Source organism: Tursiops truncatus, chromosome 1 (genome assembly GCF_011762595.2).
Source record: "Tursiops truncatus isolate mTurTru1 chromosome 1, mTurTru1.mat.Y, whole genome shotgun sequence".
Taxonomy (NCBI): domain Eukaryota; kingdom Metazoa; phylum Chordata; class Mammalia; order Artiodactyla; family Delphinidae; genus Tursiops; species Tursiops truncatus.
The window spans coordinates 23,086,093-23,100,879 of record NC_047034.1 but is presented as its reverse complement, the minus strand read 5'-3'; the positions used below and the strand labels follow the sequence as shown (position 1 = coordinate 23,100,879).

At 39.1% G+C, this 14,787-nt stretch overlaps 1 protein-coding gene across 1 annotated transcript in view; it reads left to right on the top strand.

The window, feature by feature from the left end:
• The window catches only part of LIN9 (lin-9 DREAM MuvB core complex component), a 111,368-nt gene that overhangs the window by 22,138 nt on the left and 74,443 nt on the right, over nucleotides 1-14,787 (top strand). Inside the window, exons 6-7 of the mRNA XM_019920538.3 lie at nucleotides 1,187-1,312; nucleotides 11,842-11,999. Coding sequence (XP_019776097.1) covers nucleotides 1,187-1,312; nucleotides 11,842-11,999 — 284 coding nt within the window. The remainder of the gene's footprint in view (nucleotides 1-1,186; nucleotides 1,313-11,841; nucleotides 12,000-14,787) is intronic.

Here is a 14,787-nt window from a genome sequence, read left to right as displayed (position 1 = left end):
TTTCTAGAGGTCTATTTTGATTCTATTTTTTTCCTGAATTTCTTTTTCTATTCCTCATTCTAGTTTGATCCATTTCCATTTTTCATAGTTTTCTTCCCTCCTACCCCTTTTGGGGAAGAAGTTGTTATATGTTTTTCTGAAAAATCAAATGAAAGTATAATCTCCATATTATAATTTACAAAGACTGTGGAGTGGAGATACCCTAAAAACAAAGCACCATTATTTGCAGTGAATGGAACTTGTTTTATAAATCTCGAGATTTTAAATGCTAGTATAATAGTAGAGAAACAGTCATTAATGGTAGAAGTGATTCAGGAAGATTTTAATGAGTCTTTCTATTTGGGGGATGATATTCATGCATTTTAGTTATATGTAAATGTTTAAGTAGAACATAGAGGTTTGGGTGAAATCCAATTATTCAACAACAGAATTTATTGAGGAAAAATTCTGATTTCTCATCCACCACAATCTAATCTTATCAAATCCATGCCAGTCAGTGGTGCTTGCTTTGCTGACTGCTTATCTTTATTTCCTTTCTCTGCTTTCACCAGTTGCGTACTCTGAACCTTGTGAATCTCATGAACATTCATATTTAAGCCCAAGACATTTCATGTGTCATTGCTGAGACTGGTTCCTGGTTTCCCAAACTCATGAATAAAATTGTTTTATTTTTGTCCACAAATTTTTTCATAGGCTTAAGACAGCTCTCAGGGTGTCCTAGTATGATCCGAGTCCTCGATTTCCCAAGAACTAATCTAACCCTCTGGAGTCCCCCAGTTTTCTAAAACGAATTTACTCTCAAAGAGAACTCCCTGGTGATGATACTACTTTTGGGACAAAGATACTTTGTAGCTAACATTGTTTATCCTCACCAGATATAATGATAATGCCAAGATAACCTCTGGAAGGATAGACTCCTATAGGAGATTTTTAACAAAAATCAGTGTCTCTTGGAGTCTCAAGCACAGACAGTATTTCTTGAGTAACTTTTACACATTATTTGTTTCATAAATGCAAAGGATCTAGTTTAATTTTAACATTTGGAATTTGTGCCTGTTTTGGGTAGAGGTGAAAGTTTGGCATCTTGTGATTAATATGTTGAAAATTGGAATGCATATTTTGAATTTTATGGCTCTTAAGTAACACATTGTATATTAACTATTAAAATACCATTTCTGTTTTACAGACCACTTTTTGAAGGCGACAATGACTTCTGTGTTTGTCTAAAGGAATCTTTTCCTAATTTGAAAACAAGAAAGTTAACAAGAGTAGAATGGGGAAAAATCAGGCGGCTTATGGGGAAACCACGGAGGTAAAAATAATGTTTTTATTTAAAATAAAATTAATAAATTAGTTGGTAGTATTATTACCGTATTGACTTTTTCATCTTCAAAAGGACTAGTACCAAAACACAACTTCCCAGAATAGTTATATGTTAAATATATCCTACTGACCAACATTAATGTAGGTGCTTTTTATACTTACGTATCTTATAATTAAATGCACAATTTCATTTTTGTTTAGGTCACAGGCTTTGAACATAATTTTGTTATATTATCTATGCTCCACTATGTTCCAAAAAATATTTAAGAATGCACTAAAAATCATTTAATGAAGCTATAAGGTTATGCATACATTGTTTTTTTTATCCTTTGAAATTTTAATTTTTTTAGTGAAAACAAAGAATTAAACAATTGTGAACTTTATTAACATTTTGTGGTGTGACAAACATAAATACGTTTTATAATTTCTAGAAACGTGCTATTTCATAGTACAATCTTTTTTTTTTTTAACATCTTTATTGGAGTATAATTGCTTTACAATGGTGTGTTAGTTTCTGCTTTATAACAAAGTGAATCAGTTATACATATACATATGTTCCCATATCTCTTCCCTCTTGCATCTCCCTCCCTTCCACCCTCCCCATCCCAACCCTCTAGGTGGTCACAAAGCACCGAGCTGATCTCCCTGTGCTATGCGGCTGCTTCCCACTAGCTATCTGTTTTATGTTTGGTAGTGTATATATGTCCATGCCACTCTCTTTGTCACAGCTTACCCTTGCCCCTCCCCATATCCTCAAGTCCATTCTCTAGTAGGTCTGTGTCTTTATTCCTGTCTTACCCCTAGGTTCTTCATGACATTTTTTTTTCTTAAGTTCCATATATATGTGTCAGCATACGGTATTTGTCTTTCTCTTTCTGACTTACTTCACTCTGTATGACAGACTCTAGGTCCATCCACCTCATTACAAATAGCTCAATTTCGTTTCTTTAGGTGCAAGGTTAGGTTGTTAGGTTAGGTTGTTAATTTGAGATGTTTCCTGTTTCTTAAGGTAGTATTGTATTGCTATAAACTTCCGCTTAGAACTGCTTTTGCTGCATCCCATGTCATGTCTCCATTGTCATTTGTTTCTAGGTATTTTTTGATTTCCTCAGTGATCACTTCGTTATTAAGTAGTGTATTGTTTAGCCTCCATGTGTTTGTATTTTTTACAGATCTTTTCCTGTAATTGATATCTAGTCTGATAGCGTTGTGGTCAGAAAAGATACTTGATACAATTTCAACTTTCTTAAATTTACCAAGGCTTGATTTGTGACCCAAGATATGATCTATCCTGGAGAATGTTCCATGAGCACTTGACAAAAATGTGTATTCTGTTGTTTTTGGATGGAATGTCCTATAAATATCAATTAAGTCCATCTTGTTTAATGTATCATTTAAAGCTTGTGTTTCCTTATTTATTTTCATTTTGGATGATCTGTCCATTGGTGAAAGTGGGGTGTTAAAGTCCCCTACTATGAATGTGTTACTGTCAATTTCCCCTTTTATGGCTGTTAGTATTTGCCTAATGTATTGAGGTGCTCCTATGTTAGTTGCATAAATATTTACAATTGTTAAATCTTTTTCTTGGATCGATCCCTTGATCATTATGTAGTGTCCTTTGTCTCTTCTAATAGTCTTTATTTTATTTATTATTATTATTTTTTTCGGTACGCGGGCCTCTCACCATTGTGGCCTCTCCCGTTGTGGAGCACAGGCTCCAGACGTGCAGGCCCAGCGGCCATGGCTCACAGGCCCAGCCGCTCCGCGGCATGTGGGATCCTCCCAGACCAGGGCATGAACACGTGTCCCCTGCATCGGCAGGCGGACTCCCAACCACTGCGCCACCAGGGAAGCCCTAGTCTTTATTTTAAAGTCTATTTTGTCTGATATGAGAATTGCTACTCCAGCTTTCTTTTGGTTTCTATTTGCATGGAATATCTTTTTCCATCCCCTCACTTTCAGTCTGTGTCTCTAGGTCTGAAGTGGGTCTCTTGTAGACAGCATATATATGGGTCTTGTTTTTGTATCCATTCAGCCAGTCTGTGTCTTTTGGTGTGAGCATTTAATCCATTTACATTTAAGGTAATTATCAATATGTATGTTCCTATTCCCATTTTCTTAATTGTTCTGGGTTTGTTATTATAGGTCTTTTCCTTAACTTGTGTTTCTTGCCTAGAGAAGATCCTTGAGCATTTGTTGTAAAGCTGGTTTGGTGGTGCTGAACTCTCTCAGCTTTTGCTTGTCTGTAAAGGTTTTAATTTCTCCATCAAATCTGAATGAGATCCTTGCTGGGTAGAGTCATCTTGGTTGTAGGTTTTTCTCCTTCATCACTTTAAATATGTCCTGCCAGTCCCTTCTGGCTTGCAGAGTTTCTGCTGAAAGATCAGCTGTTAACCTTATGGGGATTCCCTTGTGTGTCATTTGTTGTTTTTCCCTTGCTGCTTTTAATGTTTTCTTTGTATTTAATTTTTGACAGTTTGATTAATATGTGTCTTGGCATGTTTCTCCTTGGATTTATCCTGTATGGGACTCTCTGTGCTTCCTGGACTTGATTAACTATTTCCTTTCCCATATTAGGGAAGTTTTCAACTATAATCTCTTCAAATATTTTCTCAGTCCCTTTCTTTTTCTTTTCTTCTTCTGGAACTCCTATAATTCGAATGTTGGTGCATTTAATGTTGTCCCAGAGGTGTCTGAGACTGTCCTCAGTTCTTTTCATTCTTTTTTCTTTATTCTGATCTGCAGTAGTTATTTCCACTATTTTATCTTCCAGGTCACTTATCCATTCTTCTGCCTCAGTTATTCTGCTATTGATCCCTTCTAGAGTATTTTTAACTTCATTTATTGTGTTGTTCATCGTTGCTTGTTTCATCTTTAGTTCTTCTAGGGCCTTGTTAAATGTTTCTTGCATTTTCTCTATTCTATTTCCAAGATTTTAGATCATCTTTACTATCATTATTCTGAATTCTTTTTCAGGTAGACTACCTATTTCCTCTTCATTTGTTAGGTCTGGTGGGTTTTTATCTTGCTCCTTTATCTGCTGTGTGTTTTTCTGTCTTCTCATTTTGCTTATCTTACTGTGTTTGGGGTCTCCTTTTTGCAGGCTGCAGGTTCGTAGTTCCCGTTGTTTTTGGTGTCTGTCCCCAGTGGCTAAAGTTGGTTCAGTGGGTTGTGTAGGCTTCCTGGTGGAGGGGACTAGTGCCTGTGTTCTGGTGGATGAGGCTGGATCTTGTCTTTCTGGTGGGCATGTCCACGTCTGGTGGTGTGTTTTGGGGTGTCTGTGGACTTAGTATGATTTTAGGCAGCCTCTCTGCTAATGGGTGGAGTTGTGTTCCTGTCTTGCTAGTTGTTTGGCATAGGATGTCCAGCACTGTAGCTTGCTGGTCGTTGAGTGTAGCTAGGTGTTGGTGTTGAGATGGAGATCTCTGGGAGATTTTTGCTGTTTGATATTACGTGGAGCTGGGAGGTCTCTTGTGGACCAGTGTCCTGAAGTTGGCTCTCCCACCTCATAGGCACAGCACTGACTTCTGGCTGCAGCACCAAGAGCCTTTCATCCACACGGCGCAGAATAAAAGGGAGAAAAAGTAGAAAGAAAGAGGATAAAAGAAAATAAAGTAAGGTAAAATAAAGTAAAGTTATTAAAATAAAAAATTATTAAGAAAAAAAATTTTTTTAAGTAAAAAAAAAACCAAAACGGGCGGATAGAACCCTAGGACAAATGGTGAAAGCAAAGCTATACAGACAGAATCTCACACAGAAGCATACACAGTCACAAAAAGAGGAAAAGGGGAAAAAATAATAAATCTTGCTCTCAAAGTCCACCTCCTCAATTTGTTATGATTGGTTGTCTATTCAGGTATTCCACAGATGCAGGGTACATCAAGTTGACTGTGGAGATTTAATGTGTTCCTCCTGAGGCTGCTGGGAGGGATTTCCCTTTCTCTTCTTTGTTCGCACAGCTCCCGGGGCTCAGCTTTGGATTTGGCCCCGCCTCTGCATGTAGGTCGCCGGAGGGCGTCTGTTCTTTGCTCAGACAGGACGCGGTTAAAGGAGCCGCTGATTCGGGGGCTCTGGCTCACTCAGGCTGCAGGCAGGGAGGGGTACGGGGTGCGGGACGAGCCTGCGGCGGCAGAGGCCAGCGTGACGTCGCACCAGCCTGAGGCGCACCGTGCGTTCTCCCGGGGAACTTGTCCCTGGATCCCGGGACCCTGGCAGAGGTGGGCTGCACAGGCTCCCCGGACTGGAGGTGTGGATAGTGACCTGTGCTCGCACACAGGCTTCTTGGTGGCGGCAGCAGCAGCCTTAGCGTCTCATGCCCGTCTCTGGGGTCCGCGCTGTTAGCTGCGGCTCGCGCCCGTGTCTGGAGCTCCTTTAAGCAGCACTCTTAATCCCCTCTCCTCGCGCACCAGGAAACAAAGGGGGAAGAAAAAGTCTCTTGCCTCTTTGGCAGCTCCATTCCCGGACTCCCTCCCGGCTAGCCGTGGCGCACTAGCCCCTTCAGGCTGTGTTCACGCAGCCAGTCCTCTACCTGGGCTCCTACCGAAGCCCGAGCCTCAGCTCCCAGCCCCGCCTGCCCCGGCGGGTGAGCCGACAAGCCTCTCGGCCTGGTGAGTGCCGGTCGGCCCTGATCCTCTATGCGGGAATCTCTCCGCTTTGACCTCCGCACCCCTGTGGCTGCGCTCTCCTCTGCGGCCCCGGAGCTCCCTTCCTCCGCCACCCGCAGTCTCCACCCGCAAAGGGGCTTCTAGTGTGTGGAAACCTTTCCTTCTTCACGGCTCCCTCCCACTGGTGCAGGTCCCGTCCCTATTCTTTTGTCTCTGTTTATTCTTTTTTCTTTTGTCCTACCCAGGTTCGTGGGGGAATTTCTTGCCTTTTGGGAGGTCTGAGGTCTTCTGCCAGCGTTCAGTTAGGTGTTCTGTAGGAGTTATTCCACATGTAGATGTATTTCTGATGTATCTTTGGGGAGGAAGGTGATCTCTGCGTCTTACCCTTCTGCCATCTTCCCCCTCTCTCCCCGCATACATTGTTATTACCTTTTGTAAAACTCTTTTTATCACCTCAAGAGCCTTTCCACAAATGCATGTTTTACTCTATGTAGAAACAAATCAAGTGAATGTATCCAATATGTTACTTCCTGAGAATTACTTTTCGTGTTAAACTGCTTTTCCTTTTCTAGTGTTATCTTGCTTTCTTAACACATCAGAAAACCTTATATTACTTTTGAGAGAAATTTTGCAATATACTACATCATTAGTCTCATGTCTGTCTGCCTAGTAAAAGCATGTGTAAGACTTTTTCAGTTTGTGGGGAAATTCAGAGAAGACTTGGAATTATAAAGTGACTTGGACAAGTAGGTATGGAATTTAGTTTTCCTGATTTCTGTAGATAGTAATGAAATTCAAGGAGAACTTTTCATTGAACTGGTAATATTTTATTTTATCCCATTGTATGGAAAGATGACATTGCTGCTGATGTTTTAAATATCTCCCTCATTTATAAGAACAAATCAAAATGTGATACGTTAGTGTGTTTCATACAGGTAATTTATGGTCTTTGTTAATTACTTTAGGCCATTTGGGGGCTTTTTGCTGTGACTTTACATGTTTGAGTAAATTAAGCCACACTGTTTCTGATTATTGTCAGAATGAGATATTAGTCACACCTTATTTTATTGTTTAGTTATAATTCTGCAGTTTGTCATAATATTTCTAATATAATATTTCATAAAATATATTTCATAATATTTCTCTTATTAATTTATCCTTTCTTATGTTACCATAACATTGTTGAATTTTATAGTCCTTTACTTCATCAAGGTAAATTAATAGTTGAAATGAAGTCTTTATTTTCAACAAAAGTTTATAGTTTTTCTTTTCTCTGAGGAAGTTGAGGTACACTACAAATTATTGATACAATGTACTTTTCCAAATATCCTAAAGAAAAAGTAAAGTAAAATACCAAGAAGGAGCTTAACAGGAAATGTGCAGGATACAAATGAGGAAATGGGAAGACATAGATGATCTTGGATTAGGATACTCAGCATTCTAAAATCAGTCCCAATAAAAATATCAGTAGCCCCCCCCTTTTTTTTAACTTTAAACTAGATCAATTAATTCTAAAATTCACATATAAGAAGAGAAATCAAGCAGGAAGATCCAGGAAAATTCTGAAGAAGCAAGGTAATAAAGGGAGACTATGTAGTATCATACATACATATGTAGTATGTATTATCACCTATTAAAATAGATATAATGTGATCATAATCAAAATGGTGTTGTAGTGGTACATGCATAGAAAGATGAATTAAAAAGGAGAGAAAAAAAAAAAAGGAGAGAAAGCCCATGAAACTAACACAACATTGTAAATCAACTATACTCCAATAAAATTAAAACTAAAAAAAAAAAAGAGAGAGAAAGGCCAGATAGAATCAAAGATGTCTATAGGAATTTAATACATGATAACAGTGGTTGCATCTCAAGCACATGGGGAGAGAGGGGTTAAATTACTTACTTAATGGATCCTGAGACCACTCTGAAGCAATCTAAGAAAACACAAGTTGGTTTCATATCTCATACTTTATACCAGGAAACATTTGAAAAGGCTCAGAGATTCACATTTTTAAAATGAAACAGTAAAACCACTAGGGGAACCTGTAGGAGAGTTTTGCTTAATCTTGAATTGGAGAAGATCTTTCTAACAGGCCCCAAAGCTAGGAACCATAAAAGAAAATATCGATAAATTTGACTTCATAAAAATGAAAACATTTTGCATTGCCCCCCTACAGAAAATCCATAAACAAAGTCAAAAGACAATAACAGAAATATTTATAATTCTTACAACAAAGGACTAATTTCCAAATATATGAAGAACTATGTATGAATCAATTAAAAAAAGTCAAATAACCTATAATAAAAGTGTCTGTTTATATGACAGTACATAAGAAAGGAAAAAGAAATGGCTCTTCTGAACAGATGAAAACAGTTCAATCTTACTCATAGTGAGAAATATAAAATCAAATATAAAATCAGAATACTGTTTTTAACTATCAGATCAATGGAGTTCATAAAGTTTTAATATGTTGGGTTTGGCAATGGTGTGGTGAAAAAGTCACTATTGGTGGTGAGAGATTAAATTTATATAACCTCTGTGGAGGGCAATTTGGTAATATCTGTCAAATTTTCAAATTTCCATACCCTGTAACCTAGTACTTTTGCGAATTTAGATCACAGAAATACTTGTACATGGGTAAAATGACACGTACAGTAGTATTTGTAGAAGCAAAAGATTGGCAAAAACCTAAGTGTCCATAAATAGAGGAATGATTAATTAAAGTATGGTACCTCAAAATAGTAGAAAACTCTGAAATCATTTAACTTAAAATCAGAGGAAGTTGGACTTCCCTGGAGGTCCAGGGGTTAAGACCCTGCGCTTCCATTGCAGCGGTCGCAGGTTCAATCCCTAGTCGGGGAACCAGCATCCCACATGCTGTGTGGTGTGGCCAAAAAAACCCACCAAAAAACAGAGGAGTTTTCTAATGTACTGATATAGAAGTGATTGCTAAGATACTTTAAGAAAGCAAAATACACAACAGAGCATATTGTAGCTATTTGGGGAAAATAAGAAGGGAACATAAGCAGTTTTTGCTTGTGTATTCCTAAAGTATCAATGAAGGACATGTAGAAAACTTACAGTCATGATCCTCTGGAAGACAGGAAACCGAGGGACAGAGGTATTAGAGTTTTCAGTGCCTTTTGAACCTTTTAAATTAGAAGCCTATGAATGTATTAACTATGCAAAAATACTATTTAAATAAAATTTGATTGCTGAAAGTGTATATTATATCCAGAATGTATGAAGAACTCTGAAAATTCAGTATTAAGAATCAAACGGGGGCTTCCCTGGTGGCGCAGTGGTTGAGAGTCCGCCTGCTGATGCAGGTGACACGGGTTCATGCCCCGGTCCAGGAAGATCCCACATGCCGTGGAGTGGCTGGGCCCGTGAGCCGTGGCCTCTGAGCCTGCGCGTCCGGAGCCTGTGCTCTGCAATGGGAGAGGCCACAACAGTGAGAGGCCCGCGTACTGCCAAAAAAAAAAAAAAAAAAAAAAAGAAACGGGAATTCCCTGGTGGTCCAGTGATTAGGGCTCCATGCTTCCACTGCAGGGGGCACGGGTTTGATCCCTGGTTGGGGAACTAGAATCCTCATGCTGCACGGCACAGCTGAAAAAAAAAAATCAAACAGCCCATTTAACAAATTGGCAAACGATTTGAACAGATGATTCACCAATGATATAAGAATATCAGATAAACCAATGAGAGGATATTCAACATAATTAGTCATTAGAAAAACGCCAATTAAAACCAGTGTTGAAAATTTACTAGACCAAGCCTACCACGTGTTGGTGAGGCTATGGGGAAACTTGAGCTCCTGTACACCGCTGATGGGAATATAAAATTGTATAACCACTTTGAAAAAACTGTTTGGCAGTTCCTTTCTTTCTTTTTTAAAAGACTTAATTTTTTAAGAGTCGTTTTAGGTTTACAACAAAATTGAGAGGAAGATACAGAGATTTCCGGTTTACTGCCCCCCCCCCCCCCCGCCCACATACATAGCCTCCTCCACTATCAGTGTCCTCCATCAGAGTGGTACATTTGTGACAGCTGATGAGCCTGCACCAACACATCATAACCACCCAAAGTCCATAGTTTCCATTAGAGTTCACTCTTGGTATTATACCTTCTGTGGGTTTTGACAAATGTTTAGTGACATATATCTATCATTATTATATTTTACAGAGTATTTTCATTGCCCTAAAAATCCTCTGTGTTCTACCAATTCACCCCTCTCCGCATCCCCACAACTGCTGGCAACCACTGATATTTTTATTGTCTTCATAGCTTTGCATTTTCCAGAATGTCATGTATTGGGATCACACAGAATGTAACCTTTTCAGATTGGCTTCTTTCACTTGGTAATATGCATTCAGGTTCCTCCATGTCTTTTCATGATTTGATAGCTCATTCTTTTTGGTACTGAATAATACTCCATTCTCTGGATGTACCAGTTTGTTTATTCATTTACCTACTGAAGATTAGTTGATTCCAAGTTTTAGCAATTATGAATAAAGATTCTGTAAACATCTATGCAGATTTTTGTGTGGATGTAAGTTTTCAACTCATTTGAGTAAAAACCAAGGAGCATGATTGTTGGATTTTATGGTAAGAGTATATTTAGTTTTGTAAGAAACTACCAAACTGTCTTCCATTTTGCATTCCACTAGAAATGAATGAATTCCTGTTGTTCCACATCCTCACCAGCATTTGAAGTTGTCCGTGTTCCAGATTTTAGCAATTTAATAAGTGTGTAGTGATATCTCATTTAATTTGCATTTCCCTGGTGGCATATAGTGTGGAGCATCTTTTCATATGCTTATTTGCTAATTGTATATCTTCTTTGGTGATATTTGGATTCTTTGATTTCTTAAAGTGTTAAACACACATTGACCATATGACACAGCCCTTCCACTACTTTAATCAAGAGAAATGAAAGCATATGTTTGTACAGAAGCCCACACACAGATGATCATATCAACTTTGTCGTAATAGCCAAAACCTGGAAATAACCCATAAGTCCACTAACAGGTGAATGGATAAACAAATGGTGCTATATCCATAGAATAGGATGTGTCACAATAAAAAGAAATGAACCACTGATACATACACCAATATGGACAAATCTTAGAATAATTATGCTGAATGAAAGAAGCCTGAAGAAAGAGTATATACTAGATGATTCCATTTATATAAAACTTTAGAAGATATAAACTTAATACAGAAAGCAACTTAGTGATTGCTTGAGAAGTAGGAGTATAGAAATGAGAGGAAGCAAAGGAAGGATAGTAAAGTGGCACAAGGAAACTTTAGGGGGCTGATTAATGTCTTTGTATGTTCATTATCTTGACTGTAGTGACATGGATGTATATTTCGTGGCCTGAAAGCTTTGTTTAAATACCTTTGGTTCATCCTAGAATTTGAAAATAGAAATATGACAGGCCCTAAAGGTAAGAGTATATTCAGTATTCATACTTCAAGACAGGAAATATGATGAAAAGTTTACACGGTGGCAAGTCTCATCTTTAATTCCTGTACGGATAGGTTCACTGGGTCACAGGGAAAATATCATGTTCTTTTGAATAGAGTATTGAAACTGAACATTGTTCTTAAGAGGAGACCTGGGATCCAGGTGCAGTTTTGTCAAAGGATGGTGAACAAATCCTCCTCCTTTGAGGAAGGAATAAACTAGACTTGCTTATGTATCTTTCAGTTTTGCAAGGTCCTGTTCTTAAAAAGATATAAAGGTAATTTACTTTGAAGAGAAAATTATTATTGCTAAGAACCCATTTTTAAATATAGTACTTAAAAGAATGAGAAGAATAAAGGGAGTAGTGAGATGGATGGTCTGACTTGAAGTTTTTATATAGGACAGTTATCAGTTTATATGATTTTTATAATTTATTCTAGATGTTCTTCTGCATTTTTTGAGGAAGAGAGATCAGCATTAAAACAGAAACGGCAGAAAATAAGGCTCTTACAGCAAAGGAAAGTTGCGGATGTTTCACAGTTCAAGGATCTCCCAGACGAAATTCCTTTGCCCCTGGTTATTGGAACCAAAGTTACAGGTAGGTGAAGATAAGCTTATTACTATTTTGACTTGCAGTTTTTCACCAAGATAACGTTTATTAGACAAATGGCTTTTATATTAGAAAGCTTAAACTATAATTCTATAGCAGTATTCTGTAGAGGTTACTGTTTCTTAATCTGTGAAGTATGTTTTTTAAAGAAATTGGATAAAAGTGTACCTTTTCAAAGCAATGTCTGCCACAACATAAACTAAAGCAAACTGCCACAAAGATGAAATTTAAAATAAGTATAATGTTTAAATTTTAAACATTTTGAATTCTGTTTTTGCTTCCACTCATTGATTTTCTTTTCTAACCATTTTTACCTGGTTAGTTCACAAACACCATTGTTCTTGTGATCTTTGAGTTTAGAAGTACTCCATTTCTAATGACTGAATAAAACTAAATTATTCAGTAGGTAGTTTTGTAAAGATGTAAATCCTGTCAATTTGTAGGTGGTGATTCTATGTGTTCACTCCAGTTACAACACTGAGGGAAATTACCACCAAAACCTCAAGTTTAAGTTAATCCTTAATAATTTGGTGATCTAAAATTACAATTTATATAATACAAGAAATGACAAGGTGTTAAGTGGGTAGGTAGGGTAGTAATAGTACTGGAAAAGTTTGAAAAATGGTTGGATTAATCAGAATATTTTCTGGAGGAAAGGGAACATTGAATTACATATTTATATTATTATTTTCTGGATATAAAAGTGGTACATGTTTCCATTATATTGTAAAAATGGGTAATGAAAGGAAAGGGAGATAATAAGGAAGAGACTGTATCATGCATATAAAATGCATTTGGAAAAGAGAAGAATGCATTTAGTCATAACCTACCATGTATAGAAGTTACAGATGATATGTATGGTCTCTCTCTTTACAAAATTAGTCTGGGAGTGGGGGTGGAGATAGAGTGAGGGAGAGATAGCATTCCTGAAAAAATATATTAGTTCTAAAAACCCCATATAAATAAGTACAAAGTCTACAATATAACTACTAATCAGAGAAATGCTGGCGTGAATAGAGTGACACGTAGACCCAATTAGGAAATCCTTAAAAGTTAAGTGCTACAGCATTTAAGGATTGGCAGTATTATTTGATAAGACTGAAAATTTTACACTGTCAGTAAGTAGGTACTCATGTCACAATGCAGAATAGGTGGGACTGGATATGTCAAGATATGAGAAAAGTTTGTAGGAATCAACTACTAGAGCTTTTGAAGGTTTCTCTTTGGTTTAGAGGAGGTGCCAGCATACAATAAAAAATTATTAAACCTATGAAGAAACATAAAAACAGGTTCTGTAGTAAAGACCAAAAGCAATCAATAGAAAATAGATGCTGGGATGACTCAGATACTGGAATGAGTTTCAAAATATCTGTTATAAAACATGTTCAAGGACTTAAATGTAAATATGGTCATAATTAATGGGGATATCACAGTAGATAGATGGAAATTACTTAGATAAAACACATTTAAAATTGAAAAGTATAGTGTCTGAAAAGAAAAATTCTGAATGGGCTTAAAAGCATATTGGAAACAGCAAAACCAAGGGTAAGTGAACTTCAGAATAAATCAGTATAAATGATCCATTGTGAAAGCATGGAGGAAAAAATGGAAAAAACATTAATAGAGCCTCAGAGACCTGTGGGACAATATTATGCAAATAACATACATGTAATTAGTGATCTTAAAAGGAGAAGAAAGGCACAATGGCATGTGGGAAAAAAAAGACTTGATTTTTTTCTTTCAGTTTTTTCGAGATATAGTTGACTTACACACTGTAAAGTGTAGGTGATAATGATTTGACTTGCATCCATTACATTTGCCGACCTTGGAGAAGTGGCCTCTTGTGGGAGACCTCCTGTGCTTCCCAGCAGCGCACTCCCCTCTGGTCACCAGAGCTATGTGCTCTAGGGGTGCCCCCCGTGTGGGCTGCCTGGGTCCTTCTGTTGTGGTGGCCTGACTACTGTGGGCAGTCTGATAGGTGTGGCTGGCCCTCCTTCAGGTTGGTTGCTAGGCCCTGCCTCGTGGAAGGCTTCCGTCTGTGGGCTGGGGCACAAGGTGGCCGGCTGCAGGAGTGAGTGGGGGGTTCCTGGGACTAGTACTGGCCCACTGGTGGGTGGAGCTGGGCTCGGGGTGTGTGGTTGCAGGCTGGGGTCCCAGATCTAGTGCTGGTGGGTGCGCTAGTTCCTGGCATGGCTGTCTGTAGGGGCCTGGGATATCCCAAAGCTGGTTATCAGCCTGCTGGTTAGTGGAGCTGGGTCCTGAGGCTGCTGGCTGAGGGGCCCAATATGTCTGGTGGCCTGCTGTCAGCCTGCTGGTTGGCAGGCCAGAGCCCCCGCTATTCCCTGGGCTAGTGTCCCATCACTGGTGGACAGGAGCAGTTCCTGGGGCGGCTAGCTGAGGGACCCAAGGTGTCCCAGAGCTGGCATTAGCCTGCTGGTGGGTGGGACTAGGGCTCAGTGGGTCTTGGAGCTAGTGCTGGCCTGCTGGTCTGTGGGCTGCATCCAGACACAGCAGGCTGTAGGTCTGTGGTGGTCCTGGGGCTGCTGTCCACCCAGTGGTGGGTGGGACAGGGCTCAGGGGATCAGATCCCTGCGCTGGTGCCGGCCCCCTTGTAGGCAGAGCTGGGTCCTGGGTTCTCTAGCCGCAGGGCCTGGTGTCTGCCCACTGGTGGGCAGGGCTGAGGCCCAGGGGGGTCCCCAGGCTGGTACCCACCCACTGGTGGGTGAGCCCGGGTCCTGGGGCTAGTGCCTGCTCACTGGTGGGTGGAGCCAGTCCC